Source organism: Mustelus asterias, chromosome 5 (genome assembly GCF_964213995.1).
Source record: "Mustelus asterias chromosome 5, sMusAst1.hap1.1, whole genome shotgun sequence".
Classification (NCBI taxonomy): Eukaryota; Metazoa; Chordata; class Chondrichthyes; order Carcharhiniformes; family Triakidae; genus Mustelus; species Mustelus asterias.
This window is the reverse complement of record NC_135805.1, coordinates 123,058,880-123,085,795: the sequence shown is the minus strand read 5'-3', so window position 1 is coordinate 123,085,795 and position 26,916 is coordinate 123,058,880. Positions and strand designations below refer to the sequence as shown.

Genomic DNA, 26,916 nt, shown 5'->3' with positions numbered 1-26,916 from the left:
GCATTTTGTTTTACATATTCCCATTTAACAGTGCATCTGCTTCTCCCCTGAACATGCTCTGCCACTTACCATAAAAAACACCAAGTACCATTAGCCCTGCTGTTATTTTCACAACCCATTGAGCGACTTAATTGGTTTTGAGCAGATTGCTTGTTTACAATCTGTACCTATCAGTTTATAACACATAGGTTTTCCTATGGCTATTCATTTGCGTCAACATGTTCAATTTAACCAATACTGGTTATACCACCTTATCAGGTGCCTGTGAGATGTCCATTTTGCACTTTGAGATGAGGCAAATGAGCACCAGATGCAAGATATTATATACAGAATTATTAATTTTAATTTCATTAAATTCTTGAATTTAACATTTCCAACAATGACTGGGACAGCCATAGCATTAAGGGCTTGGATGGAGAGAAATTTGTTGAGTATAATCAGGAGGAATTTCTCATTCAGTATGTGGATGGCCCGACTAGAGAGCGGGCAAAACTTGACCTCCTCTTGGGAAATAGGGAAGGGCAGGTGACAGAAGTGTTAGCGAGGGATCACTTTGGGACCAATGACCATAATTCCATTAGTTTTAAGACAGCTATGGAGAATGATATGTCTGACACAAAAGTTAAAATTCTAAACTGGGGCAAGGCCAATTTTGATGGTAACAGACAGGAATTTAAATAGTTAATTGGGGGAGTTTGTTGGCGGGCAAAGGAACATCTGGTAAGTGGGAGTCTTTCAAAATTGGGTTAACCAGAGTAGCGGAGTAAGCACATTCCTTTTAGGGTGAAGGGCAAGGCTGGTAGAAATAGGGAACCCTGGATGACTCAGGATATTGAGGCCTTGATCAAAAAGAAGGGGCGGCATATGACATGCATAGGCAGCTGGGATCAAGTGAATCCCTTGAAGAGTATAGGGGTTGTCGGAGTAGAGTTAAGAGAGAAATCAGGGGGCCAAAAGGGGACACGAGAATGCTTTGGCAGATAAGGCAAAAGAGAATCCAAAGAGTTTCCACAAATATATAAAGGACAAAAGAGTAACTATGGAAAGAATAGGACCTCTTAAGGATCCACAAGAGATGGGTGAGATCTTAAATTAATAATTCTCATCAGTATTTACTGTTGAGAAAGGCAGGGATGTTAGGGAACTTGTGGAAATAAACAGTGATGTCTTGAGGACTGTACATATTACAGAGAAGGTGATGCTGGAAGTCTTAAAGCACATCAAGGTAGATAAATTCCTGGGACCTGATGGTGCATCCCAGGACGTTGTGGGAGGATAGGGAGGAAATGGTGGGTCCCATAGCAGAGATATTTGATTCATCGACAGCCACAGGTGAGGTGCCTAAAGATTGGAGGGTGGCAAATGTTGTGCCTTTGTTTAAGGGCTGCAGGGAAAAACCTGGGAACTACAGGCATGAGCTTAATGTCTATAGTGGGTAAGTTGTTAAAAGGTATTCTGACAGACAGGATCTACAGGCATTTAGAGAGGCAAAAACTGATTAGGGACAGTCAGCAAGGCTTTGAGAGTGGAAGATCATATCTCACAAATTTGATTGACCTTTTTGAAGGGGTATCCAAGAAGGCAGATGAAGACAGTGTAGTCGATATTGTCTACATGGAGTTTAAGAAAGGCTTTTGATAAGGCACCTACCGCATGGTAGGTTGTGGCATAAGTTTAAATCTCACGGGATCCAGGCTGAGGTAGCCAATTGGATACAAAATTGGCTTGATGACAGAAGACAGAGGTTGGTTGTAGAAGGTTGTTTTTCAAACTGGAGGCTGCGACTAGTGGTGTGCCTCAGGGATCGGTTCTGGGTCCACTGTTATTTGTCATTTACATTATTGATTTGGATGGGAATTTAAGAGGCATGATTAGTAAGTTTGCAGATGACACCAAAATTGGTGGCATAGTGGACAGTGAAGGAGGTTATCTAGGATTGCAATGGAATCTTGATCAGTTGGGCCAGGGGGCTGATGAATGGCAGATGGAGTTTAATTTAGATAAATGCGAGGTGATATATTTTGATAGATCGAACCAGGGCAGGACTGACTCAGTGGTAGGACGTTGGGAAGAGTTATAGAACAAAGCAATCTAGGAGTACAGGTTCATAGCTCCTTGAAAGTGGAGTCACAGGTGGACAGGGTGGTGAAGAAGGCATTCGGCATGCTTGGTTTCGTTGGTCAGAACATTGAATACAGGAGTTGGGACGTCTTGTTGAAGTTGTACAAGACATTTTTAAGGCCACACTTGGAATACTGTGTACAGTTCTGGTCACCCTACTATAGAAAGATTATTAAACTAGAAAGAGCGCAGGAAAGATTTACTAGGATGCTCCTAGGACTTGGTGGTTTGAATTATAAGGAGAGGTTGGATAGATTGGGACTTTTTTCCCTGGTGCGTAGGAGGCTTAAGGGTGGTCTTATAGAAGTCTATAAAATAATGAAGGGCATAGATAGGGTAGATAGTCAACATATTTTCCCGAAGGTAGGGGAGTCTAAAATTAGAGGGCATAGGTTTAAAGTGAGAGGGGAGAGATACAAAAAGGTGCAGAGGGACAAATTTTTCCACACAGTGAGTTGTGAATGTCTGGAACAAGTTGCCAGAGGTAGTACTAGAGGCAGGTACAATTTTGTCTTTTAAAAAGCATTTAGACAGTTAGATGGGTAAATTGGTATAGAGGGAAATGGGCCAAACGCGGGCAATTGGACTTGCTTAATGGTAAAAAGTGGGTGGCATGGAAAAGTTGGACCGAAGGGCCTGTTTCCATACTGTAAACCTCTATGACTCTATAATCACTTCCCAATATTCACTGGGAATTTTGAATGAATTACGTGGGTGAATTGGTAATTTTAGAAAATGTGAAAGGGTTTCCTTACTGTGATAGACGGAAAAATAGCAAGCTAGTTATGAGATCAGTAATTATGGGGATTGCACTTCCTAAAAGAGCTAGCCTGCTTAATACGTTACGAGCCATGCCTTTGTGATTGACTCATGGTACTGGAAAATGGTGCATGGCATTTGCTTAATTTAGATAGTCACCTGTGATCAGGTTGGATAGTGTAAGTGGTGGAAACCACATCAAAATTAATTCTTGGTTAAATATTACATGTTTGTTTTTGAAAATGAAAGGTGGGGTTTTCGGTCCTGGAAGTGAAATTTGACCAATCAAGTATTACATAGCTGTTGTGTGATTTTGAGACACTAATTAAGTCTTTGTGACATAAATGAGTTTAACTCCACGGCCACATTATATTCTCCTGAAAGCTTATTGACTTATCCCCATTTCCCACTCTTTTAGTGAAAGGTCTAAGCTATATTGAGGGAAAGAACAAACAGATGATATTTAGCACTGACCTAACCAGTTGTAAATGGAAGGTGCTATTGACAAAGCCTTGACGAGTTGCTGTATTGCATCTTGTGTATGGTACACAGTGCAATCACTGTGATAGAGGGAGTGAATGTTGAAGGTTCATCCAGGCTGTTGGACTGGATGGGATTGATGTTCATAAGGAGGAGGTGTTATCTATTTTTACCCTTTCCAGAATTGCTAAGTCCCCTGGGCCGGTTGGGATTTATCCTAGGATTCTCTGGGAGGCTAGAGAGGAGATTGCAGAGCCTTTGGCTTTGATCTCTATGTCGTCATTGTCTACAGGAACTGTGCCAGAAGACTGGAGGATAGAAAATGTTGTCCCCTTGTTCAAAAAGGGGAGTAGGGGAAACCCTGGTAATTATAGACCAGTGAGCCTTACTTCTGTTGTGGATAAAGCTTTGGAAAGGATTATAAGAGATAGGATTTATAATCACCTGGAAAGGAATAATTTGATTAGGGATAGTCAGCACGGTTTTGTGAAGGGTAGGTCGTGCCTCACAAACCTTATTGAGTTCTTTGAGAAGGTGACCAAAGAGGTGGATGAGGGTAAAGTGGTTGATGTGGTGTATATGGATTTCAGCAAAGCGTTTGATAAGGTTCCCCATGGTAAGCTTTTGCAGAAAATACAGACACATGGGATTGAGGGTGATTTAGTGGTTTGGATCAGGAATTGGCTAGCTGTAAGAAAACAGAGGGTGGTGGTTGATGGGAAATATTCATCCTGGAGTTCAGTTACTAGTGGTGTACCGCAAGGATCTGTTTTGGGGCCACTGCTGTTTGTGGAAGGATGGATTAGTAAATTTGCGGATGACACTAAAGTCGGTGGAGTTGTAGACAGTGTGGAGGGAAGTGGCAGGTTACAGAGGGACATAGATAAGCTGCAGAGCTGGGCTGAGAGGTGGCAAATGGAGTTTAATGTGGAAAAGCGTGAGGTGATTCACTTTGGAAGGAGTAACAGGAATACAGAGTACTGGGCTAATGGTAAGATACTTGGTAGTGTGGATGAACAGAGGGATCTGGGTGTCCATGTGCATAGATCCCTGAAAGTTAGCACCCAGGTTGATAGGGTTGTTCAGAAGATGTACGGTGTGTTAGCTTTTATTGGGAGAGGGATTGAGTTTCGGAGCCAGGAGGTCATGCTGCAACTGTACAAAACTCTGGTGTGGCCACATTTGGAGTATTGTGTACAGTTCTGGTCGCCGTATTGTAGTAAAGATGTGGAAGGGTTGGAAAGGGTGCAGACGACATTTACCAGGATGTTGCCTGGTATGGTGGGAAAATTGTATGAGGAAAGGCTGAGGGGCTTGAGGTTGTTTTCGTTAGAGAGAAGGTTAAGAGGTGACTTAATAGAGGCATACAAGATGATCAGAGGATTAGATAGGGTGGATAGTGAGAGCCTTTTTCCTCGGATGGTGATGGCTAGCACGAGGGGACATAGCTTTAAATTGAGGGGTGATAGATATAGGACAGATGTTAGAGGTAGGTTCTTTACTCAGAGAGTAGTAAGGGCGTGGAATGCCCTGCCTGCAGCAGTAGTGGACTCGTCAACATTAAGAGCATTCAAATGGTTATTGGATAAACATATGGATGATATTGGAATAGTGTAGATTAGAGGGGCTTTAGATTGGTCCCACTGGTCGGCGCCACATCGAGAGCCGAAGGGCCTGTACTGCGCTGTAATGTTCTATGTTCTAAGGTGGTGGATAAGGGTGCTAATCAAGTGGACAGCATTGTCAGTAGCATCCTCCAAGCCTCCGACTTCTACCACCTAGAAGAGCAAGGACAGTAGATGCATAGTATCATGCTTAGTGACGTCATGTCCTATTCATAACTTTAAAAGTTATAATTTTCTGGAGACTGTTACCTCTAAATGGTATCCCTGCCCGATTCCTATTCCAACTCTGCCTTTTAAAGAAACGGATCTCCTGATCTGATAAGAAGGAACTACATGTGACTGACTTTGTGACCTGCTGAACACCCATCTCTTCGAGGGAATCCTACAATAATTCTTGATATATGACTCGCGTTATTGAAAACCTAACCCACCGAATAAGGGAGCAAAAGACCAGGTGGACAATATAGTGTAGTGCAACGTTTGAAAGAGACATAGCAGGTGTTAGCACAATTTCTTTAAAATTGAGCCAATCAGTATCACTGGAAATAAGGCAATAGTTAGGTTTGTAACAACATCTTATCCTTTTAGAAATGAGAGTGAATGAATTCATAGAACAGAGAGATTTATTCTAAATGCCACCCTGATGTTTCACAGAACAATTGCAAAGTAAGCCACTTTGTTGATTTGCATTTCACCTAATAACATCACATAGATAATCAATCCGTCTTTCAGAAACTGGAGAAAGGCGTATAGTGGCACAAGCTAGTGTGTGCTTTGAGGTTCACTGCTACAGTTCCTTGCAAGCACATGTCGAGATATTGGAGTCAGTGTGGGCTGCACTCAGGAAAGCCAGACCTCGGGACCAATTAATGTCAACAACAAAGGTTTTTGGATTCTAGCTGAAGTTTTCTCTCAACCCATCATCTAAATGGGGCAGCACCATGGCACAGTTGTTAGCAATGCTGCCTCATAGCACCAGGGACCTGGGTTCAATCCCAGCCTTGGATCGTTGTCTGTGCGGAGTCTGCACATTCTCCCCGTGTCTGCATGGGTTTCATCCGGTTTCCTCCCACAGTCCAAAGGTGTGCAGGTTTGGTAGATTGTCCCTTATTGTGCCAAGATGTGTAGTTTATAGGTGGAATAGTGGGGTAAATACATGGGGCTACAGGGATAGGACCTGGGGTGGGATACTCTGTTGAAGAGTCGATGCAGACTTGATGGGCCAAATGGCCTCCTTCAGCACTAAGGGATTCTATTTTATGAAATAATTTCACCCTGTCCTATTATTGCTGCTGCTCTGAGTCCTCCAGACTCTAGACCATCAATCTCCCAATTCATTCCCAGTACTTCCAGAACACTAGCAGTCATCTGATTTTCATTCAGGCTACATAGGTTTGATATTCTTACCTTATGACTTGATCAAAATGGTCAAGGCCCCAGACCTAATATTGAGGGCACTTTGGGCTTCACATTTAAAGTTCAGGGATTGCTCCAGCTTTAAAAAGAAGCATTCCTGAATTTCTGCTCCCAAACCTTCACCGTTACAGATAAACTAACTGACCTGTAACTAACTCTGAATCCTCTGCCTTTCTATTCAAAAATCGTTATTGTTTTCAAAGAGTCATAGACAAGATAGCACAAAAGGAATCCATTCAGCTTATTGAGTCTGCTACCCTCCAGTTCTCTGCCATATAGAACAACAAAAAACAAAGAAAATTACAGCACAGGAACAGGCCCTTTGGCCCTCCAAGTCTGCACCGACCATGCTGCCCGACTGAACTAAAACTCCCTACTCTTCCGGGGACCATATCCCTCTATTCCCATCCTATTCATGTATTTGTCAAGATGCCCCTTAAAAGTCACTACAGTATCCACTTCCACTACCTCCCCCAGCAACGAGTTCCAGGCACCCACTACTCTCTGTGTAAAAAAACCTGCCTCGTACATCTCCTTTAAATCTTGCCCCTTACACCTTAAACCTGTACCTCCTAGTAATTGACTCTTCCACCCTGGGAAAAAGATTCTGACTATCCACTCTGTCCATGCCCCTCATAATCTTGTAGACTTCTATCAGGTCACCCCTCAACCGCTGGCGTTCCAGTGAGAACAAACCAAGTTTCTCCAACCTCTCCTCATAGCTAATGCCCTCCATACCAGGCAACAATCCTGGTAAATCTTTTCTGTACCTTCTCCAAAGCCTCCACATCCTTCCGATAGTGTGGCGACCAGAATTGAACACTGTATTCCAAGTGCGGCCTAAGGTTCTATAAAACTGCAACATGACTTGTCAATTTTTAAACTCATTTCCCCAGCCGATGAAGGCAAGCATGCCGTATGCCTTCTTGACTACCTTCTCCACTTACATTGCCACTTTCAGTGACATGTGTACCTGTACACCCAGATCCCTTTGCCTATCGATACTCATAAGGGTTCTGCCATTTACTGTATATTTCCTGTCTGTATTAGACCTTCCAAAATGCCTTACCTCACATTTGTCCAGATTAAATTCCATCTGCCATCTCTTCGCCCAAGTCTCCAGCTGATCTATATCCTGCTGTATCCTTTGATGGTCCTCATCGCTATCCGCAAATCCACCAACCTTTGTGTCGTCCGCAAACTTACGAATCAAACCAGTTACATTTTCCACCAAATCATTTATATATATATTACAAACAGCAAAGGTCCCAGCACTGATTCCTGAGGAACACCACACACCCTTCCACTGCTACCCTCTGTCTTCTTTGACCGAGTAAGAAGTTTAACAACACCAGGTTAAAGTCCAACAGGTTTATTTGGTAGCAAAAGCCACACAAGCTTTTGGAGCTCTTAGCCCCTTCTTCAGGTGAGTGGGAATTCTGTTCACAAACAGAGCTTATAAAGACACAGACTCAATTTACATGAATAATGGTTGGAATGCGAATACTTACAACTAATCAAGTCTTTAAGAAACGAAACAATGTGAGTGGAGAGAGCATCAAGACAGGCTAAAAAGATGTGTATTGTCTCCAGACAAGACAGCCTGTCTTGATGCTCTCTCCACTCACATTGTTTCGTTTCTTAAAGACTTAATTAGTTGTAAGTATTCGCATTCCAACCATTATTCATGTAAATTGAGTCTGTGTCTTTATATGCTCTGTTTGTGAACAGAATTCCCACTCACCTGAAGAAGGGGCTAAGAGCTCCGAAAGCTTGTGTGGCTTTTGCTACCAAATAAACCTGTTGGACTTTAACCTGGTGTTGTTAAACTTCTTACTGTGTTTACCCCAGTCCAACGCCGGCATCTCCACATCATGACTTCTTTGACCGAGCCAGTTTTGTATCCACCTTGCCAGCTCACCTCTGATCCCATGCAACTTCACCTTCTGCACCAATCTGCCATGAGGGACCTTGTCAAAGGCCTTACTGAAGTCCATGTAGACAACATCCACTGCCTTGCCCTCATCAATCATCTTCGTCACTTCCTCGAAAAACCCGATCAAGTTCGTGAGACACGACCTCCCCTTCACAAAACCATGTTGCCTCTCACTAATACGTCCACTTATTTCCAAGTGGGAATAAATCCTGTCTCTCCAATAATTTCCCTACCACTGATGTAAGGCTCACTGGCCTGTTATTACCTGGATTATTCTTGCTACCCTTCTTAAACAAAGGAACAACATTGGCTATTCTCCAATCCTCTGGGACCTCCCCTGTAAGGAGCCTAACAACACCAGGTTAAAGTCCCAACAGGTTTATTTGGTAGCAAACGCCACTAGCTTTCGAAGCGCTGCTCCTTTGTCAGGTGAGTGGAGTTCTGTTCACAAACAGGGCATATAAAGACACAAACTCAATTTACAGAATAATGAATAATGATTGGAATGCGAGTCTTTACAGCTAATCAAGTCTTAAAGGTACAGACAATGTGAGTGGAGAGAGGGTTAAGTACAGGTTAAAGAGATGTGTATTATCTCCAGACAGGACAGCCAGTGAGACTTTGCAAGTCCAGGCAAGTTGTGGGAGTTACAGATAGTGTGACATGAACCCAAGGTCCTGGTTGAGGCCGTCCTCATGTGTGCGGAACCTGGCTATCAGTCTCTGCTCAGCGACTTTGCGCTGTCGTGTGTTGTGAAGGCCGCCTTGGAGAATGCTTACCCGAATATCAGAGGCCGAATGCCCGTGACTGCTGAAGTGCTCCCCAACAGGAAGAGAACAGTCTTGCCTGGTGATTGTCGAGCAGTGTTCATCATGATGTGGAGAGCTGTGTCTCTCCACATCATGACCTCCCCTGTAGCCAGTGAGGATACAAAGATTTCTCTCAAGGCCCCAGCAATTTCCTCCCTTGTCTCTCTCAGTATTCTGGGCTATGTCCCATCAGGCCCTGGGGACTCGTTGACCTTAATGTTTCTCAAGAACCCCAATACCGCCTTTTTGATCTCAACATGACTCAAACCGTCTACACATTCTTTCCCAGACACATTCAGTCGAAGCCCAATCTATAATTTCGAAGGTCCCAATTTCTTTCATAATCTCTGGATGTACCATGTCAAGTCCAAGTCCTTTGGACACGTTAAGGATCTTAATGGCTTTCCATTCTACTTAATAGTATTTCACAGCTTTCTTTTAATTAAGTTAGGATTTACTTCTTTCCCCATATCCCTTTCTTTTGTAATCACTGAAGCAAAGTACTTATTAAGTATACCTACTGATATCAGTGAATCCTTTGCTAATTCATTGGCCTCTCTTCACATTCATCATACATCTGAAGTGTTGGAGAATACAAAATAGTTGAATATTTTTTGAAGTTCTCTCTTCAAACTCTCTCCTTGCTTTCCTTGTTTCTCTTTTTTTTTAAAAACTTCTTTTCATGTTTTCTTCACTCACTTGTTTTCAGGTGGTTACCTTGTCTCAGTTGTTTGCCTGTCAGTCAGAAGGTTCTGTGTCTCAAGTTAAGCAGCAAGTTAAACACAAAATCTGGCCTGAATTATCAGCAGCCGCTGGGGCTCCAATAGGAGGTTGGCAGGTGCGGTCTGCTAAAAGTAATGCTGTTGGCTAACCTGCTTGCTAATTTCCCAGCTCCGTCCCACCTCCAGGATATTTTTGTGAAGGCTGGGATTGGGAGCTGACTTCACTACCTATCTGCATTTCAATGGATAGACTATCAGACTCATTAAGAATGGAAGCCAATTACAGAAGGTCAGATGGGAGTTTCCACTTGACCTCCAGGTTCTTGCAGGCAGCAGAGGTCAGTCAGGTTTCTGGAGATGGGCACCAAGAGTGCTATTGCTCCAGGCAAGCTTAGAGATGCCGACTGCCGATCTGGGTACAGGATGTCCTGTGGGAAGGATTCCTCTACCCTTCCCCCTCAACACACAGCCTCAGTGGTGTTCTGTCTGCAAAAGCCATTTTTACATTCAAAGGTTTTAAAGTTGGAGAGAGGACTCTTCCATCTTGAAATGCCCTCGCTCTCACTTACCTTTCATGACATCCTGCTGCTCCTTCCAAGCTGAAAGGCCTCTGGTCCAGTGGGTTTGAGAGTCTGTCTGCCATCCTTAATTAGAGGTGAACCTGGCCCTCCATAAGAATCCTCCCAGTGAGTGACTGCTGCCCCACCTTGGGGACAGGTATGATAGCTGGAAACAGTCCCAACCGCTTTTTCCTACTCCCTGGAGGGATCGTTTAGCCCCCTCTAGTGTTGTGATTTTGAATGGGGAATTAAGATGAAGCCTCTGCGGCCTTCACCCCCTGCATGTAAATGATGCTAGAGCACCAGGTCGGAGAAGAGCAGAGGCGTTCTTTCTGACATTGATGCGCTACTCAAACACAAGGCCTGAAGCTCAGTAAATGAAAGGCTTTTATTTACTGTAATGAAGCTGCCAGAACTTATATACACTATCCCAGACTGAAGGGGTCCCGGCCAGAGCAGGGACTCTTATACCTCTCCCAGGAGGCGGAGCCCGACTGGGATGTGCCACAACACTACAGTACAAAGGTGTAACAATCCCACCCTAACCCCAACAGCAACAATAGCACAACCCAACAGTAACATATGTACATCCTTGTATTACTGGCCAGCCCCTGGCTCAGTACTATCCAGTGGGAACCAACGATGGTTCACCACAGACATCCTGGCCAATATTCGTTCCTCAACCAACATCACTGAAGCAGGTTACTTGGCGATTATTTGATTGCTATTTGTAGGATCTTGCTGTGCACAAAATGGCTGCCACGTTTTTACATCACAACAGTGGTTGCACCTCAATGTAAATCACTTGGAGGACATCCTGAAAGGTGCTATGTAAATGCAAGTCTCTTTCTTTCACTTCTTCATTTCTTCCTTTTTGTTAATCAGGTGTTAGCATATGTCTATCCTAGAACCACAGCATTCTGAAACTTGAAGAGGGAAGTGCTTGTAATGGCATATACTGTACTTACACTGCAATTTTGAAAACCTCTTTTTAAAAGTGGCCCATCTCTGATCGACTGACCTGTATGTCAACTTGTTTTTCCACTTCAGTTACCTCACTTCTCATCTTTTAAAATCTGCCCCTTCCAATCACTTCGACTGTCTAATAATTCAGCAGCTGCCTCAGATTTGGAACCAGTGCCTGCCTCAGATTGATGGCAGTGATGATTTTTCAACATCTTTTAACAAAGCACAATTTAAAGCTAACTAATGGTCAGGATTGAATCTGGATATTTCAGTAACACAAGCCAAATTAATTGAAAAGACAACTTACCACTCAAAAAGTTATAAATAATAGGATTTGCTGCACTGTTGGCATACACCAGCCAATGCGAGAATGTAAACCATGCGTAGAGTGTTGCTCTGTTGTTAACATTGTTGAAGACTCCAAACACTCTGAGAGAATGAACAAAAAAAACTGGATCAATCTCTGTGGCCACTTTACTGAAATAAATATAAATTTAATTTTGAAGGCATAATTTTAGGATTTTACGATGTGGCTCATAGTAAAGGTCAGCGTCATGTGCTAGGGGATTTTGAGTGGATTTACTTCCCGCGTTGTTTACTCTGAAAACCCAGGAGGAGGGGGTGAATTTTACTGCCTTGCGCTGGGCGTGTTTTTGCCTGCAGGGGACTTGTAAAATATGATGGGTAGGTAGCCCATCGTCTTCCTGCCCACCCAGCCTGGTGGGCAGCACAGTGGTTAGCACTGCTGCCTCACAATGCCAGAGACCCGGGTCCAACTCCTGGCTTGGGTCACTGTCAGTGCGGAGTCTGCACATTCTCCCCGTGTCTGCGTGGGTATCCTCTGGGTGCTCTGGATTCCTCCCACAGTCCAAAAGACATGCTGTTTAGGTGCATTGGCCGTGCTAAATTCTCCCTCAGTGTACCCAACCAGGCGCCAGAGTGTGGCAACTAGTGGATTTTCACAGTAACTTCATTGCAGTGTTAATGTAAGCCCCCCTGGGACACCAATAAATAAACATTACACATTAATAAGTGCAATATATCCCGTAGCCTGTCCAACCCTTAGGCCTATTGGGCATCTTAATCGCTCAATTCAGTGGCAATTAGAGGCCTCAATCCACCTCTAGTTATAATAGACAAGAGGGCAAAAGCCATTCTTTCAATGTGGGTGTAAGGGCAGAGAGAGGGTACATCTTTTGGGATGGGACATCAGGGATACCCCAAAATTTGTGCCTCCCCACCTGACCTCCAAAATCCTGAGAGTGCCCAATTGCTCCATGCCCAAAACGCCCTGGCTTTACCTTGGTCCAATCACCATCAATCCTTTCAGTGGAGGTGCTTGTAGTCCCAGCAGTGCTCATTACTGAGCTCAGGCACTGCTGGGACTGCAAGACCTGCAACTAATCAAATTGGTTGGCAGCTCTCCAGGGCGGGACTTCCATCCACTGAAGGGAGGAAGTCCCAGTCTTGTTAAGGCCATCCAGTGTGTAATATCACAGCAGGGTAGCCTTGATCAATGTCGGTTGGATCTGAAACCATTGTCTCCAATGTTGAGTTTATATTTCCAGCATGTTGTGTTTTTATTTGATTCCACCATCCGCAGCATTTGGCTTTCATATTTTAGCAGTCATTGAACCCTTTATTTTCAATTGTTTTGTAAATTTTTTGTTTCTTTTTCTCCGTGAAGGAGAAATTCAATGTAGCAGCACTGAGCAAATTTGCAATAAATTTAGCAACAAATGCACCTGAGTCATTTCCAAATTATTGTGCTCGTTATTCTTTACAGTTGCTTATATTTAATAGAGTCATTGAGGTTTACAGCATGGAAACAGGCACTTCGGCCCAACTTGTCCATGTCGCCCTTTTTTCTAACCCCTAAGCTAGTCCCAATTGTCCATGTTTGGCCCATATCCCTCTATACCCATCTTACCCATGAAACTGTCTAAACACTTTTTAAAAGACAAAATTGTACCCGACTCTACTACCAACCCTGGCAGCTTGTTCCAGACACTCACCGCCCTCTGTGTGAAACAAATTGCCCTCTGAACCCTTTTCTATCTCTCCCCTCTCACCTTAAAGCTATGCCCTCTAGTTTTAGACTCCCATACCTTTGGGAAAAGATATTGACTATCTAGCTGATTTATGCTCCTCATTATTTTATAGACCTCTATAAGATCACCCCTACGCTCCAGAGAAAAAAGTCCCAGTCTATCCAGCCTCTCCTTATAACTCAAACCATCAAGTCCTGGGAGCATCCCAGTAAATCTTTTTTGCATTCTTTCTAGTTTAATAATATCCTTTCTATAATAGGGTGACCAGAACTATACATAGTATTACAAGTGTGGCCTTACCAATGTCTTTTACAACTTCAACAAGACGTCCCAACTCCTGTATTCAATGTTCAGACCAATGAAACCAAGCATGCCGAATGCCCTCTTCACCACTCTGTCCACCTGTGACTTCACTTTCAAGGAGCTATGAACTTGTACCCCTAGATCTCTTTGTCTTATAACCCTCCCCAACGCCCCATCATTAACTGAGTACGCCCTGCCCTGATCCGATCTACCAAAATGCATCACCTTGCATTTATCTAAATTAAACTCCATCTGCCATTTGTCTGTCCACTGCCCCAATTGATCAAGATCCCGTTGCAATCCTGGATAACCTTTTTCAATGTCCACTCTGCCACCAATCTTGGTGTCATCTGTAAACTTACTAACCATGCCTACTAAAGTCTCATCCAAATCATTAATATAAATGACAAATAACAGTGGACCCAGCACCAATCCCTGAGGCACACCGCTTGTCACAGGTCTCCAGTTTGAAAAACAACCCTCTACAACCACCCTCTGCCTTCTGTCATCAAGCCAATTTTGTATCCATTTGGCTACCTCACCCTGGATCCTGTGAGATTTAATCTTATGCAACAACCTATCATGTGGTACCTTGTCAAAGGCCTAGCTAAAGTCCATGTAGACAACATTAACTGCACTGCCTTCATCTACCTTCTTGGTTACCCCTTCAAAAAACTCAATTAAATTTGTGAGACATGATTTTCCACTCACAAAGCCATGCTGACTGTCCCTAATCCCTGAAAATGCCTGTAGATCCTGTCTCTCTCAAAATACCTTGTAACAACTTACCCACTACAGACGTGAGGCTCACCGGCGTGTAGTTTCCAGGCTTTTCCCTGCAGCCCTTCTTAAACAAAGGCACAACATTTGCCACCCTCCATTCTTCAGGCACTTCACCTGTGACTATCAATGATTCAAATATCTCTAATATTTGTCAAAATAATATTTAACATTAAAAATTAAGATATTTTACTCTATATAAACTGTGCTGGGTTGGAGAGATGTATAAAGATAATCTGGTAATTTAATGTTACATACAGATCTAATTATAATTTGAATAGCTTCGAAATTATGAAGCCAAAAGAAATAGGATGTGGTACTGGATGTGAGGTTTAGTTAATAATTCCAGATTCTGGCTACAGGTCAACTATTGTTAACTTTCATCGATCACCAAATCCTCCTCCTGATTGATATTTTGATCAGTGTTGTGGATTTCACTGTATTTGTCTGAAATGGATATTATTGGATGTCTTGGTGCTTAAGCTTTTTAAAATCGTTTTATTAATACCTTGACTGAATTCACTGTTCTACGCGTTGTTATGATGCACTACATTTAAGAATGATCATTAATCCTCTCATTAAGAATATTAATATCTGTGGCAGGAAACCAAGAACCAACTCCAGTCCAAATTAATGCACTGATACTGTTCCCAAATGAGCAGTTCCCATTTCTAATTACCTTTATTTTCAATTGTGCAGTCAGGTTTTTAATTAATTCATTAGTTTATCTTTCATCTTACAAGCTATATTACTTTAGTCACCTGGTCAAGAATGTTTTCAAAAGCACAAGATTGAATGAATTATATTTATTTACTTAAAACAGTGGCATTTTCAAAGTAGCCTAATAAATTTGAAAAAATACTGTGGTTCCATGAAATAAACTGTTTATATAGTGTCCTTCAGCTGTCTGAAAATGCAATGAAGTGCAACAGTTGACAAGAACTCTTGGATTAAGGGTTGAAACTCAGAGCAAAGTCATGGACCTTCAACCATGGTCATACTCAAATAGAATCCATAGAATCCTGACAGTGTTGAAGGACACCATTCGGTCCATTGAGTTTCCCCCGACTCTCCGAAAGAGCATCTTACCCAGGCCCACCCGCTGGCCCTATCCCCATAACCCCACATATTTAGCATGGCCAATCCACTTAATCTGCACATCTTCGGACTGTGGAAGGAACTGGAGCAACCAGAGGAAACCCACGCAGACACAGGGAGTCATCCAAGGTTGGAATTGAACCTGGGTTCCTGGCGCTGTGAGGCAGCAGTGCTAACCACCATGCCGCCCAACGCTATGAATCTTAGAATGATGCAACATGAAAGAGGTCCCTCAGCCCATTTTACCAGTGCTGGCTCTTAGAGCAAACTATTTTATTAGTCTATTCTCATGTTCTTTCCCCAGACCCCTGTAAATTTATTTTAGAATTTTAAATAATGTTGGATACATGTTAGATTTTGCTGGATATTTTAAAATATAAAGGTAAATAGATCAATCAATAAATATAGATGGACAGACACAACTTTCTGACCTCATAAAATGAGGTGTCATCAGACAGCATCTTTATCAGAGTCAATTAAGAAGTCAACTTTATGGAAATGAGATTTGTAAATGTTTCGGGCTATGCAATCGTTTATTTTAACAATATTTCCAGTGTCACAAAGATGTGCTCTGTGGAATTAATGACATCTCATCAGCTGGTTTCAAATATGAAATTGTTTAAATAAGGAACACAAAGGCAGCCAGTTTGCATCTACGTAGCCTCATTCTATTTTATGGAGATATAGGATCCATAGAGGCCCCCACAAACAAATACCTCCCTGGAGGTATAAAAAGCTTTCTCCCTATTGCATCTCCGCATAAACCTTGTAGACAGTGTGAGAGGGAGGATAGGCAGGTGACGGAGAAGGGGAGCGCTCAGACTGAAGGGTTGAGATGTGTGTATTTTAACGCAAGGAGTGTAGTGACAAAATGGATGAGCTTAGAGCGTGGATCACTACTTGGAAGTGTGATGTGGTGGCCATTACAGAGACTTGGTTATCTCAGGGACAGGACTGGATACTTCAAGTGCCGGGTTTCAGGAGGGACAGGGAAGGAGGCAAAAGAGGTGGGGGAGTGGCACTGTTGATCAGGGAAAGTGTCACGGCTGATCAGGGAAAGTGTCACGGCTGTAGAAAAGATGGATGCCATAGAGGGATTGACTATGGAATCTCTGTGGGTGGAGGTTCGCAACAGGAAGGGGACAATAACTTTACTGGGTGTTTTCTATAGGCCGCCCAATAGTAGCAGGGATGTGGAGGAGCAGATTGGGAAGCAGATCCTGGAGAGATGTGATAATAACAGAGTGGTCGTGATGGGAGATTTTAATTTCCCAAATACCGATTGAAATATCCCTAGGGTAAGGGGTTTAGATGGGTTCAGGAGGGCTTCCTGACACAGTATGTGGATAAGCCTACAAGAGGCGAGGCTGTACTTGATTTGGTATTGGGGAATGAACCTGGGCAGGTGTCAGATCTCTGTGGGAGAGCATTTTGGGGATAGTGATCATAACTCTATCTCCATTGGAGAGAGATAGGATCAGTCAAGCTAGGAGAGTGTTTATTTGGAGTAAGGGCAATTATGAGGCTATTAGGCAGGAAATTAGAGGCATAAATTGGAAGGAGGCTTTCTCAGGGAAATGTACAGAAGAAATGTGGCAAATTTTCAAGGAAAATTTGTCTGGAGCTCTACACAGCAACGTTCCAGAGAGACAGGGGAGTTATGGTAGGTCACAGGAACCATGGTGCACGAAATTTAGTCACAAAGGAAAAAAAGCCTACAAAAGGTTCAGGGAGCTAGGTAATGTTAGAAATCTCGAAGAGTATACGACTAGTAGGAAGGAACTTAAGAGGGAAATTAGAAGAGCAAGAAGGGGTCATGAGAAGGCCTTGGCAGACAGGATAAAGGAAAACCCCAAGGCATTCTACAAGTATGTTAAGAGCAAGAGGATAAGATGTGACGGATAGGACCTATCAAATGTGACGGTGGGAAAGTCTGTATAGGACCGGTAGAAATGGCAGAGGTACTCAATGAATACTTTGCTTCAGTATTCAGAGTGGAAAAGGATCTTGGTAGTTGCAGTGCAGACTTGCAGTGGACTGAGAAGATTGAGCATGTGGACATTAGGAAAGAGGATGTGTTGGAGCTTTTGAAAAGCATCAAGTTAGATAAATCGCCCGGGACCGGATGGGATGTACCCCAGGTTACTGTGGGAGGCGAGAGAAGAGATTGCTGAGCCTCTGGTGATGATCTTTGCATCATCAATGGAGACGGGAGAGGTTCTGGAGGATTGGAGGATTGCGGATGTGGTTCTGTTATTCAAGAAAGGGAGAAGAGATAACCCAGGAAATTATAGACCAGTGAGTCTAACCTCAGTGGTTGGTAAGTTGATGGAGAAGATCCTGAGAGGCAGGATTTATGAACATCTGGAGAGGAATAGTATGATCAGAAATAGCCAGCACGGCTTTGTCCAAGGCAGATCATGCCTTACGAGCCTAATTGAATTTTTTGAAGATGTAACTAGACACATCGACGAGGGAAGAGTGGTAGATGTAGTTTATATGGATTTCAGCAAGGCGTTTGATAAGGTGCCCCATGCAAGGCTCATTGAGAAAGTGAAGGGGCATGGGATACAAGGGGACATTGCTTTGTGGATTCAGAACTGGCTTGCCCACAGAAGGCAAAGAGTGGTTGTAGATGGGTCTTTTTCACCATGGAGTTCGGTCACCAATGGAGTGCCCAGGGATCTGTCCTGGGACCCTTGCTCTTTGTGATTTTTATAAATGACCTGGATGAAGAAGTGGAAGGATGGGTTGGCAAGTTTGTTGATGACACAAAGGTTGGTGGGGTTGTGGATAGTGTAGAAGGATGTCAGCAGTTGCAACGAGACATAGATAGGATGCAAGACTGGGCGGAGAAGTGGCAGATGGACTTCAACCCAGATAAGTGTGTGGTGGTTCATTTTGGCAGGTCGAATAGGATGGAAGAATATAACATTAAGGGTAAGACGCTTGGCAGTGTGGAAGGTCAGAAGGATCTTGGGGTCTGGGTTCATAGGACGCTCAAAGCAGCGTCGCAGGTAGAGGCTGTGGTTAAGAAGGCGTATGGAATACTGGCCTTCATCAATAGAGGAATTGAGCTTAGAAATCAGGAGATAATGCTGCAGCTGTATAGGACCCTGGTCAGACCCCACCTGGAGTACTGTGCCCAGTTCTGGTCGCCTCATTACAGAAAGGATGTGGAAGCCATAGAGAGGGTGCAGAGGAGATTTACAAGGATGTTGCCTGGATTAGGTGGCATGCCTTATGAGGATAGGTTGAGAGAGCTAGGAGTTTTCTCCTTGGAGAGGCGAAGGATGAGAGGTGACCTGATAGAGGTGTATAAGATGTTGAGGGGTATTGATAGAGTGGATTCTCAGAGGCTTTTACCCAGGGCTGAAATGGTTGCCACAAGAGGTCACAGGTTTAGGGTGCTGGGGAGTAGGTACAGAGGAGATGTTAGGGGTAAGTTTTTCACTCAGAGGGTGGTGGGTCCATGGAATCGGCTGCCGGTAGTGGTGGTGGAGGCAGATTCGATAGGGTCTTTTAAGAGACTTTTGGATAAGTTCATGGAAGTTAGTAAGATAGAGGGTTATAGTTAAGCCTAGTGGGTAGGGACATGTCCGGCGCAACTTGTGGGCCGAAGGGCCTGTTTGTGCTGTAGCTTTTCTATGTTCTATAAACCATTTAGGAATTAATTGCAGGACCGTTAGCATCCTTGGCTATCACAATGGCTAAGAGGAGCTGTGATAAACATAAACTGATTAACTTCCTTTTAGAATATACAACTCATATGGATAGAACTCAAACAAAAACAGGAAAATGCTGGAAAATGGATGGGGTCCAGCCTCAAAACGTTGGCCCTGTTCTCTCTCCACAGATGCTGTCAGACCTGCTGAGATTTTCCAGCATTTTCTGTTTCAGATTTTAGCATCCGCAGTATTTTGCCTTTGTACAGATAGAACTGACATGGACAGAGGTCATGTGATACAATCTTGTGCATGGATGCTTAAATTTGGGATTTGGCAAAGATATTCTAGCTGCTAGAGGAAGCAGTGATCTTGCACTCTCTCTCTCTCTTCAATAGTGCATCTAAGTTTTTGAACCCTGTTTTTGCTGACTTAAAACTGCGTCTACATTCCTACAGCAGACAGAGACTTTCAACTGCATTTCCAGGGGAAAAATAACATATCAGCCACAACTTTAAACCGATTGTTTCAGCTGGGGAACCAATGTTCCCGGATGCAATCAGTGAGTTTTCATTGACTTTTCTTCTTTTTAATCTGCATTTTAACTTATAACTTTGGGGCGGCACGGTGGCGCAGTGGTTAGCACTGCTGCTTCACAGCTCCAGGGACCTGGGTTCGATTCCCGGCTTGGGTCACTGTCTGTGTGGAGTTTGCACATTCTCCTCGTGTCTGCTTGGGTTTCCTCCGGGTGCTCCGGTTTTCTCCCACAGTCCAAAGATGTGCGGGTTAGGTTGATTGGCCATGCTAAAATTGCCCCTTAGTGTCCTGAGATGCGTAGGTTAGAGGGATTAGCGGGTAAAATATGTAGGGATATGGGAGTAGGGCCTGGGTGGGAATGTGGTCGGTGCAGACTCGGTGGGCCAAATGGCCTCTTTCTGCACTGTAGGGTTTCTATGATTTCTATGATTATCATAGAATCTACAGTGCAGAAGGAGGTCTTTTGGCCCATTTGAGTCTGTACCAACCACAATCCCACCCAGGCCCCATTCCCGCAACCCTAGCTAATCCCCCTGACACTAAGGGGCAATTTTAGCATGGCCAATCCACTTAACCCGCTCACCTTTGGACTGTGGGAGGAAACCGGAGCACCCGGAGGAAACCCACGCTGAAATGGGGAGAATGTGCAAACTCCACACAGACAGTGACCCAAGCCAGGAATCAAACCTGGGTCCCTGGTACTGTGAGGCAGCAGTGCTAATCACTGTGCCATCATGCCACCCAAGAACTTGGCCAGATTTAACATTTGATACTCTGTAAAGTTGTATTTTTTTTCTGCATGCTTGGGGTTCGACTGTGCGTGTGTGAACGTTAGTGGGAAGTAGGACATGTTTGTACATTTTTCAACATTTATAAATGTTTACCTGGAGGGGAAAATCAGTCTATTCCTCCTCACCTAATCCTAACACCAGTCTGCTGGGAAATACCAAATTTACCTTTTCAGAATATTTAGCACACTTATTGGAAGGTAGCAAAGTGTGAAAAAAATGAAAACCACCAGAAGCATCCGTGCTGTTTTCCGTCTTGTTTGGATCTGTTTGATTTCTGCAGCCACGGCACTTGTCCGTGACTTGACCTGGACCCTGCCAGCCTTCTGCGATGAACACTGCAGCGCAAGAGGCTTCCAATTTCTTTGGATCACCGAGGAAGTCCCCGGTATCTGCAATGTAAGTGAAAAAGTAAAGTCTGTGGCAAACTTTGTGAGAGTGACTGTAATTTTCCCATCGGTAGCGTGGTCACATACTCACCTGCCGACACCAGAGTTTCCGAAATATTTGAAAGTAGGCCAAAGTCATAAGACACAATGGAGCCAAATAAGTAACAATGAAAAAGCAGATATGATAGACTTTGGGATAAATGTCATCTGTAATGAAAAAATAGGAAGTATAAAAACTGCATGTTGGAAATTCAATAAAATTATAATGAATTATTCTGTTCTGGTAATAGTCAACTAAAATAATATTAGCCCATCATTTGGTTTGAATTTAAATTTTACGTCCTTCCAGTGAATAAATATTGTCAGTGAATATTTCAAGATAATATATGCAGGTATTTTGTAACATAGAAGATCATATTAACTAGGAAAGATAGCTGATCATAGTTCAACAATTTCTTTTATCTTCCAAGCTATTTAGTGGTAGTGGAATATAGAATGGGAAATTTAGAACTTTGCATGAGCTGTGAAGAGTTTCTCAGAAACCAGTGCCTCTGAAATGTATACATTTCTATTCTGCTTCCACTTAAAAACTTTACAAGGAGGCAGGATCTCAAGTGAGCAGCCAATGATGTTCCACAATTGGAGACACATTCTGATTGTCATTTCATAACAAAGCTATGTTAAAGACCAGACAGAAAAATCATCCCACAAAATCTACCAGTATCAAATTACCGCAACACATACCATCCCTTTTACATTTGGATTCGAGGTGGTATCTGTCCAAGTAACATTACTTAATGAAATCACGGGACTGACTTTTTTTCAGCCAGTCAAGTATCTAACTCTCACAGGGAAACATCATCCTGTTCAACGGTCTTCAAAGTGACATATTGGAAAGTCCACATAGTGTATCTGGTGTAGAGACCACATTCTCTCTCAGTTTCAGACTGCCAACCCCAGAGCTTGTATGGATGCCAAGTGTTCCCAAAGAGGCAAGAAAATATTAGATTAGAGAGGCATCTGTGTCGGCGCAAACTTGGTGGGCTGAAGGGTCTGCTTCTGTGCTGTACTGTTCTTTGTTCTCTTTGTAATTAGATCAATTCCTCACAAAATGTTTGTATTTGCTGTTTACTCAGATACTAAGGTGGATCTTGATACAGCGTGCAAGTAAAATGAATGATAGCAAGTAGATAGTCCATTTTGGGGTGGCGCGGTGGCAGGCACTTCTGCCTCACAGCGCTAGGGGTCTGGGTTCAATTCCCAGTTTGGGTCACTTGGGTCTGTGCGGAGTCTGCACCTTCTCCCAGTGTCTTCATGGGTTCCCTTTGGGTGCTCCTGTTTCCTTCCACGGTCTGAAAGATGTGCTGGTTAAGTGCACTCGTCATACTAAATTCTCCCTCAGTGTTTCCGAACAGGCGCCGGAGTATGGCGACGAGGGGATTTTCACAGTAACTTCATTGCAGTGTTAATGTGAATCTACTTGTGACTCAAATAAATTAAACTTTAAAAACATAAACTTTTTGTCTCTCTCAAATTTTATTACGGGCGGCACGGTAGCACAGTGGTTAGCACTGCTGCTTCACAGCTCCAGGGACCTGGGTTGGATTCCCGGCTTGGGCCACTGTCTGTGTGGAGTTTGCACATTCTCCTCGTGTCTGCGTGGGTTTCCTCCGGGTGCTCCAGTTTCCCCTCTCAGTCCAAAGATTAGGTTGAATGGCCGTGCTAAAATTGCCCCTTAGTGTCCTGAGATGCATAGGTCAGAGGGATTAGTGGGTAAATGTGTAGGGATATGGGAGTAGGGCCTGGGTGGGATTGCGGTCAGGGCAGACTCGATGGGCCGAATGGCCTCTTTCTGTACTGTAGGGTTTCTATGAATTCTATGAGGTCATTTGAAATAACAGTTGAGAGCTGTAAAATGGGCTGCCCATTCATTGTCACCCTGTGAGGTCCATAGCCAGTATGAGGCTCTTGGGACTCGAGAACAACCAGAGAAAGACCAGAAAACAAAATTGCATGAGCAACAATGGGTTATTTTATTTGGTTTCTCCGTTCTTTATCTGCATTGCCTTACAGTTCCATCTGCTGGTGTGATTCTGCATAGCAGCTCCAAGTGGACAATATGTACATATTGCAATTTCAAAGCACTACAACTCTTCCTGAGCCATAGAGGATTAACACTGATCTTCTTTCACTAAGCATGCAAACTTGGGTCTAACCTGACTCCAGAATAATCCCATACACCTCCCTCATCCCCTCTCCACCAAGATAGGTAGGACTGGCTGTTTGGGCAATGGACAAGTCATCACTACATGGACAGCAGGGGCCAACAACTTACTGGAGTTATTCTAGTTGCCTTGAAACAATGTTGTTTGTTAATATTTCTCCTCCAGCCAAATTCCCTCAAACTTGTTCACATTCTATTCACTTTGATTCTGTTGATTGGCCACATCCCCAAATAGACATACAGAAGGGGCAGAGATGGCCCCCGCTACTGAAAGGATGGGTCTGAGGCACACTTCATATTAGGCCACACGGAGCTGCCAAGCAACCTAATGAGCATCTAGTAAGAGGGTGGGAGGAGTCAGGGGATCAGGAAGAGTGGATATCAGCTCGAAAGCAGTTGCATAGAGATCAAGGTTTCAACTTTTAAAAAAATTATTCCTTTATAGAGGTCTATAAAATAATGAGGAGCATAGACAAGGTAGATAGTCAATATCTTTCCCCAAAGGTAGGGGAGTCTAAAACTAGAGGACGTAGGTTTAAGGTGAGAGGGGAGAGATACAAAAGTTTACAGAGGGGCAATTTTTTCACACAGAGGGTGGTGAGTGTCTGGAACAAGCTGCCAGAGGCGGGTACAATATTTTATCTTATAAAAAGCATTTAGATAGTTACATGGGTACGATGGGTATAGAGGGATATGGGCCAAATGCGGGCAATTGGGATTAGCTTAAAGGTTTTTAAAAAAAAATAAGGGTGGCATGGACAAGTTGGGCCGAAGGGCCTGTTTCCATGCTGTAAACCTCTATGACTCTGACTTTCTCAGTGGTTACAAAGTTAATGTGCAGAGTGGACCGGGCAATCCCTTAATCCAGCTCCTCACTTGCTCCAAAAACAAATTCAATTTTAATTCCAATTCATGGTCCTGACAAACGAGACATACTAGATCCAAGCTAACAAGAACAGACATTACACACAATCTCAAACTTGATCCTACATTTGATTTTAGTCAAAAGGTCAAGATGTTGTCTACATGGACTTTAGCAAGGCCTTTGACAAGGTACCGCATGGTAGGTTGTGGCATAAGGTTAAATCTCACGGGATCCAGGGTGAGGTATCTAAATGGATACAAAATTGGCTTCTTGACAGAGGGTGGTTGTAGAGGGTTGTTTTTCAAACTGGAGGCCTGTGACCAGCGATGAGCCTCAGGGATCAGTGCTGGGTCCACTGTTATTTGTCATTTATATTAATGATTTGGATGAGAATATAGGAGGCATGATTAGTAAGTTTGCAGATGACATCAAGATTGGTGGCATAGTGGACAGTGAAGAAAGTTATCTCCGATTGCAACGGGATCTTGATCAATTGGGCCAGTGGGCTGATGAATGGGAGATGGAGTTTAATTTAGATAAATACGAGGTGATGCATTTTGGTAGATTGAACCAGGACAGGGCTTACTTAGTTAATGGTCGGGCGTTGGGGAGAGTTACAGAACAAAGAGATCTAGGGGTACAGGTTCATAGCTCCTTGAAAGTGGAGTCACAGGTGGACAGAGTGGTGAAGAAGGCATTCAGCATGCTTGGTTTCATCGGTCAGAACATTAAATACAGGAGTTGGGACGTCTTGTTGAAGTTGTACAAGACATTGGTAAGGCCACACTTGGAACACTTTGTACAGTTCTGGTCACCCTATTGTAGAAAGGATATTATTAAGCTAGAAAGAGTGCAGAAAAGATTTACTAGGATGCTACCGGAACTTGATGGTTTGAGTTATAAGGAGAGGCTGGAAAGACTGGGACTTTTTCCTCTGGAGCGTAGAAGGCTGAGGGGTGATCTTATAGAGGTCTATAAAATAATGAGGGGCACAGATCAACTAGATAGTCAATATCTTTTCCCAAAGGTAGGGGAGTCTAAAACTAGAGGGCATAGGTTTAAGGTGAGAAGGGGAGAGATACAAAAGTGTCCAGAGGGGCAATTCTTTCACACACAGGGTGGTGAGTGTCTGGAACAAGCTGCCAGAGGTAGAAGTAGAGGAGGGTACAATTTTGTCTTTTAAAAAGCATTTAGACAGTTACATGAGTAAGATGGATATAGAGGGATATGGGCCAAATGTGGGCAATTGGGACTAGCTTAGGGGTTTTAAAAAAAAGAGCAACATGGACTCATTGGGCCTAAGGGCCTGTTTCCATGCTGTAAACCTCTAAGTAATATGCAATAGTGGGGAAAGATTGGCCAAGGACAGCCTGTGTGGCTTTAATGGAGGGTCAGGAAGAGCACTTCTGATTCTTCTGACTCCACCATCAGGTAAGCCGATTTTAAATACAGCCTGTTAGTGGGCTGAACTGCTCTATTTTTGGAATGCTGGTCAGGTTGCATGCAGATCTAATATTCCTCTAGGCAGCCCACCCATCATCAGCTGTTTTCAAGGCAAACAAAATGACAGTGTGAACCTCAAACAGATGTTGGATGACTTGCTTGAGTATTCAGAGAACCTAATGGTTCTTTCGGGTGGGAGTCCTGGACACAGATTGCAATGTGGAAAGAAGCACCCGACTGACTCCAGATGAATGTGCATTCCCTGTCTGCCATAACAGAGCTTCTGGAGGCCATTTTTCAGGCACCATACAGTCAGATTCTGATGCCACAGTCTATTAATTCCTTGACTATCAAATTCTCATTTGAGGTGAGCTTTGTGTAATGAATAGTTTATACCTCTTCTTTCAGTTTTTTTGAAATCAATTTGTGATCTACCAAACCCATTGGGTGAAATCTTCCCAAATAGCAGGTCAGAAACCAGTGTGAAACTATCGCCAGCTTCACAGATGCCTTTTCACGCCTGATTTAACAGCACTCTATGCAATTTCTAAGTGCTGGTGAGAATTACCCAGCCAGCTGGAGGGGCAGGGCCTAAACATGCCAGCAAAGCTGGAATTCTGAAACCTCCAAGTTAAATTTGAGCACCCCTCCCCCCCCGCCCCCCCCCCCCCACCCCCCGATGAACGAGGAGACCTCCTCCCACAAATATCGCCCCCAACCCCCATGGACATCGAAATCCACGCTCCCAAGGAATTTTGGACACCCCTCCACTCACGTTGAGACCATCTCCTCTGCCCCACCTCTCGGACATCAGGATCCCCTGACGGACATCGGGAACACACCCCCAATACCAATTTGCAGAAAGGGAACTCCCTCTGCCAGAGCCCTCTTAGCACTGCCATCTTGACACTGCCCCCTTAGCCAGAATGACATCACACTACCGGCTGGTGGGGAGGGGAGGTGGGGGAGAAGGATGTGCCATGGTTGGACGCTATGGTGTCGAACCCTTTAATAATATGTTAATGTACTGAAATCAGGTTCATGTCCTTTCTGGGAATATCTCAAACTGAGATCTTGCCAGTGCAAATCCCATTTTTGGCAGCTCATGAGCTTTAGCGACCATTAGGGAATTTGTGCCCTTGGCTAGATCATGGCTATTGTCTCCCTCTCTATTTCCCACTGGTTAAATCTGAAGTCATGCCCTGTGCCTGGTGTGGACCTTCCTCCTCTTTGCTTGTCCCATAAAAGGAGCAGTATCAATATTAATAAAGAGTTTCTCGGAAACATTAACCTTTCTTGTCTTTTGTATTCTGCTTCATCTGAGATTACGCTTTTAGCATTTCTCTTCTTACTTTTTGGTTCCATTACTTCTGCAATGT

General features: G+C 43.6%; 1 protein-coding gene across 1 annotated transcript in view; it reads right to left on the bottom strand.

Moving 5' to 3' along the window:
• hcrtr2 (hypocretin (orexin) receptor 2) overlaps window positions 1–26,916 on the bottom strand; it is a 114,723-nt gene that overhangs the window by 16,860 nt on the left and 70,947 nt on the right. Inside the window, exons 4-6 of the mRNA XM_078213590.1 lie at window positions 21,097–21,212; window positions 20,785–21,008; window positions 11,702–11,823 (exon numbers count right to left, since the gene is read on the bottom strand). Of these exons, the coding sequence (XP_078069716.1) occupies window positions 11,702–11,823; window positions 20,785–21,008; window positions 21,097–21,212 (462 nt within the window). The remainder of the gene's footprint in view (window positions 1–11,701; window positions 11,824–20,784; window positions 21,009–21,096; window positions 21,213–26,916) is intronic.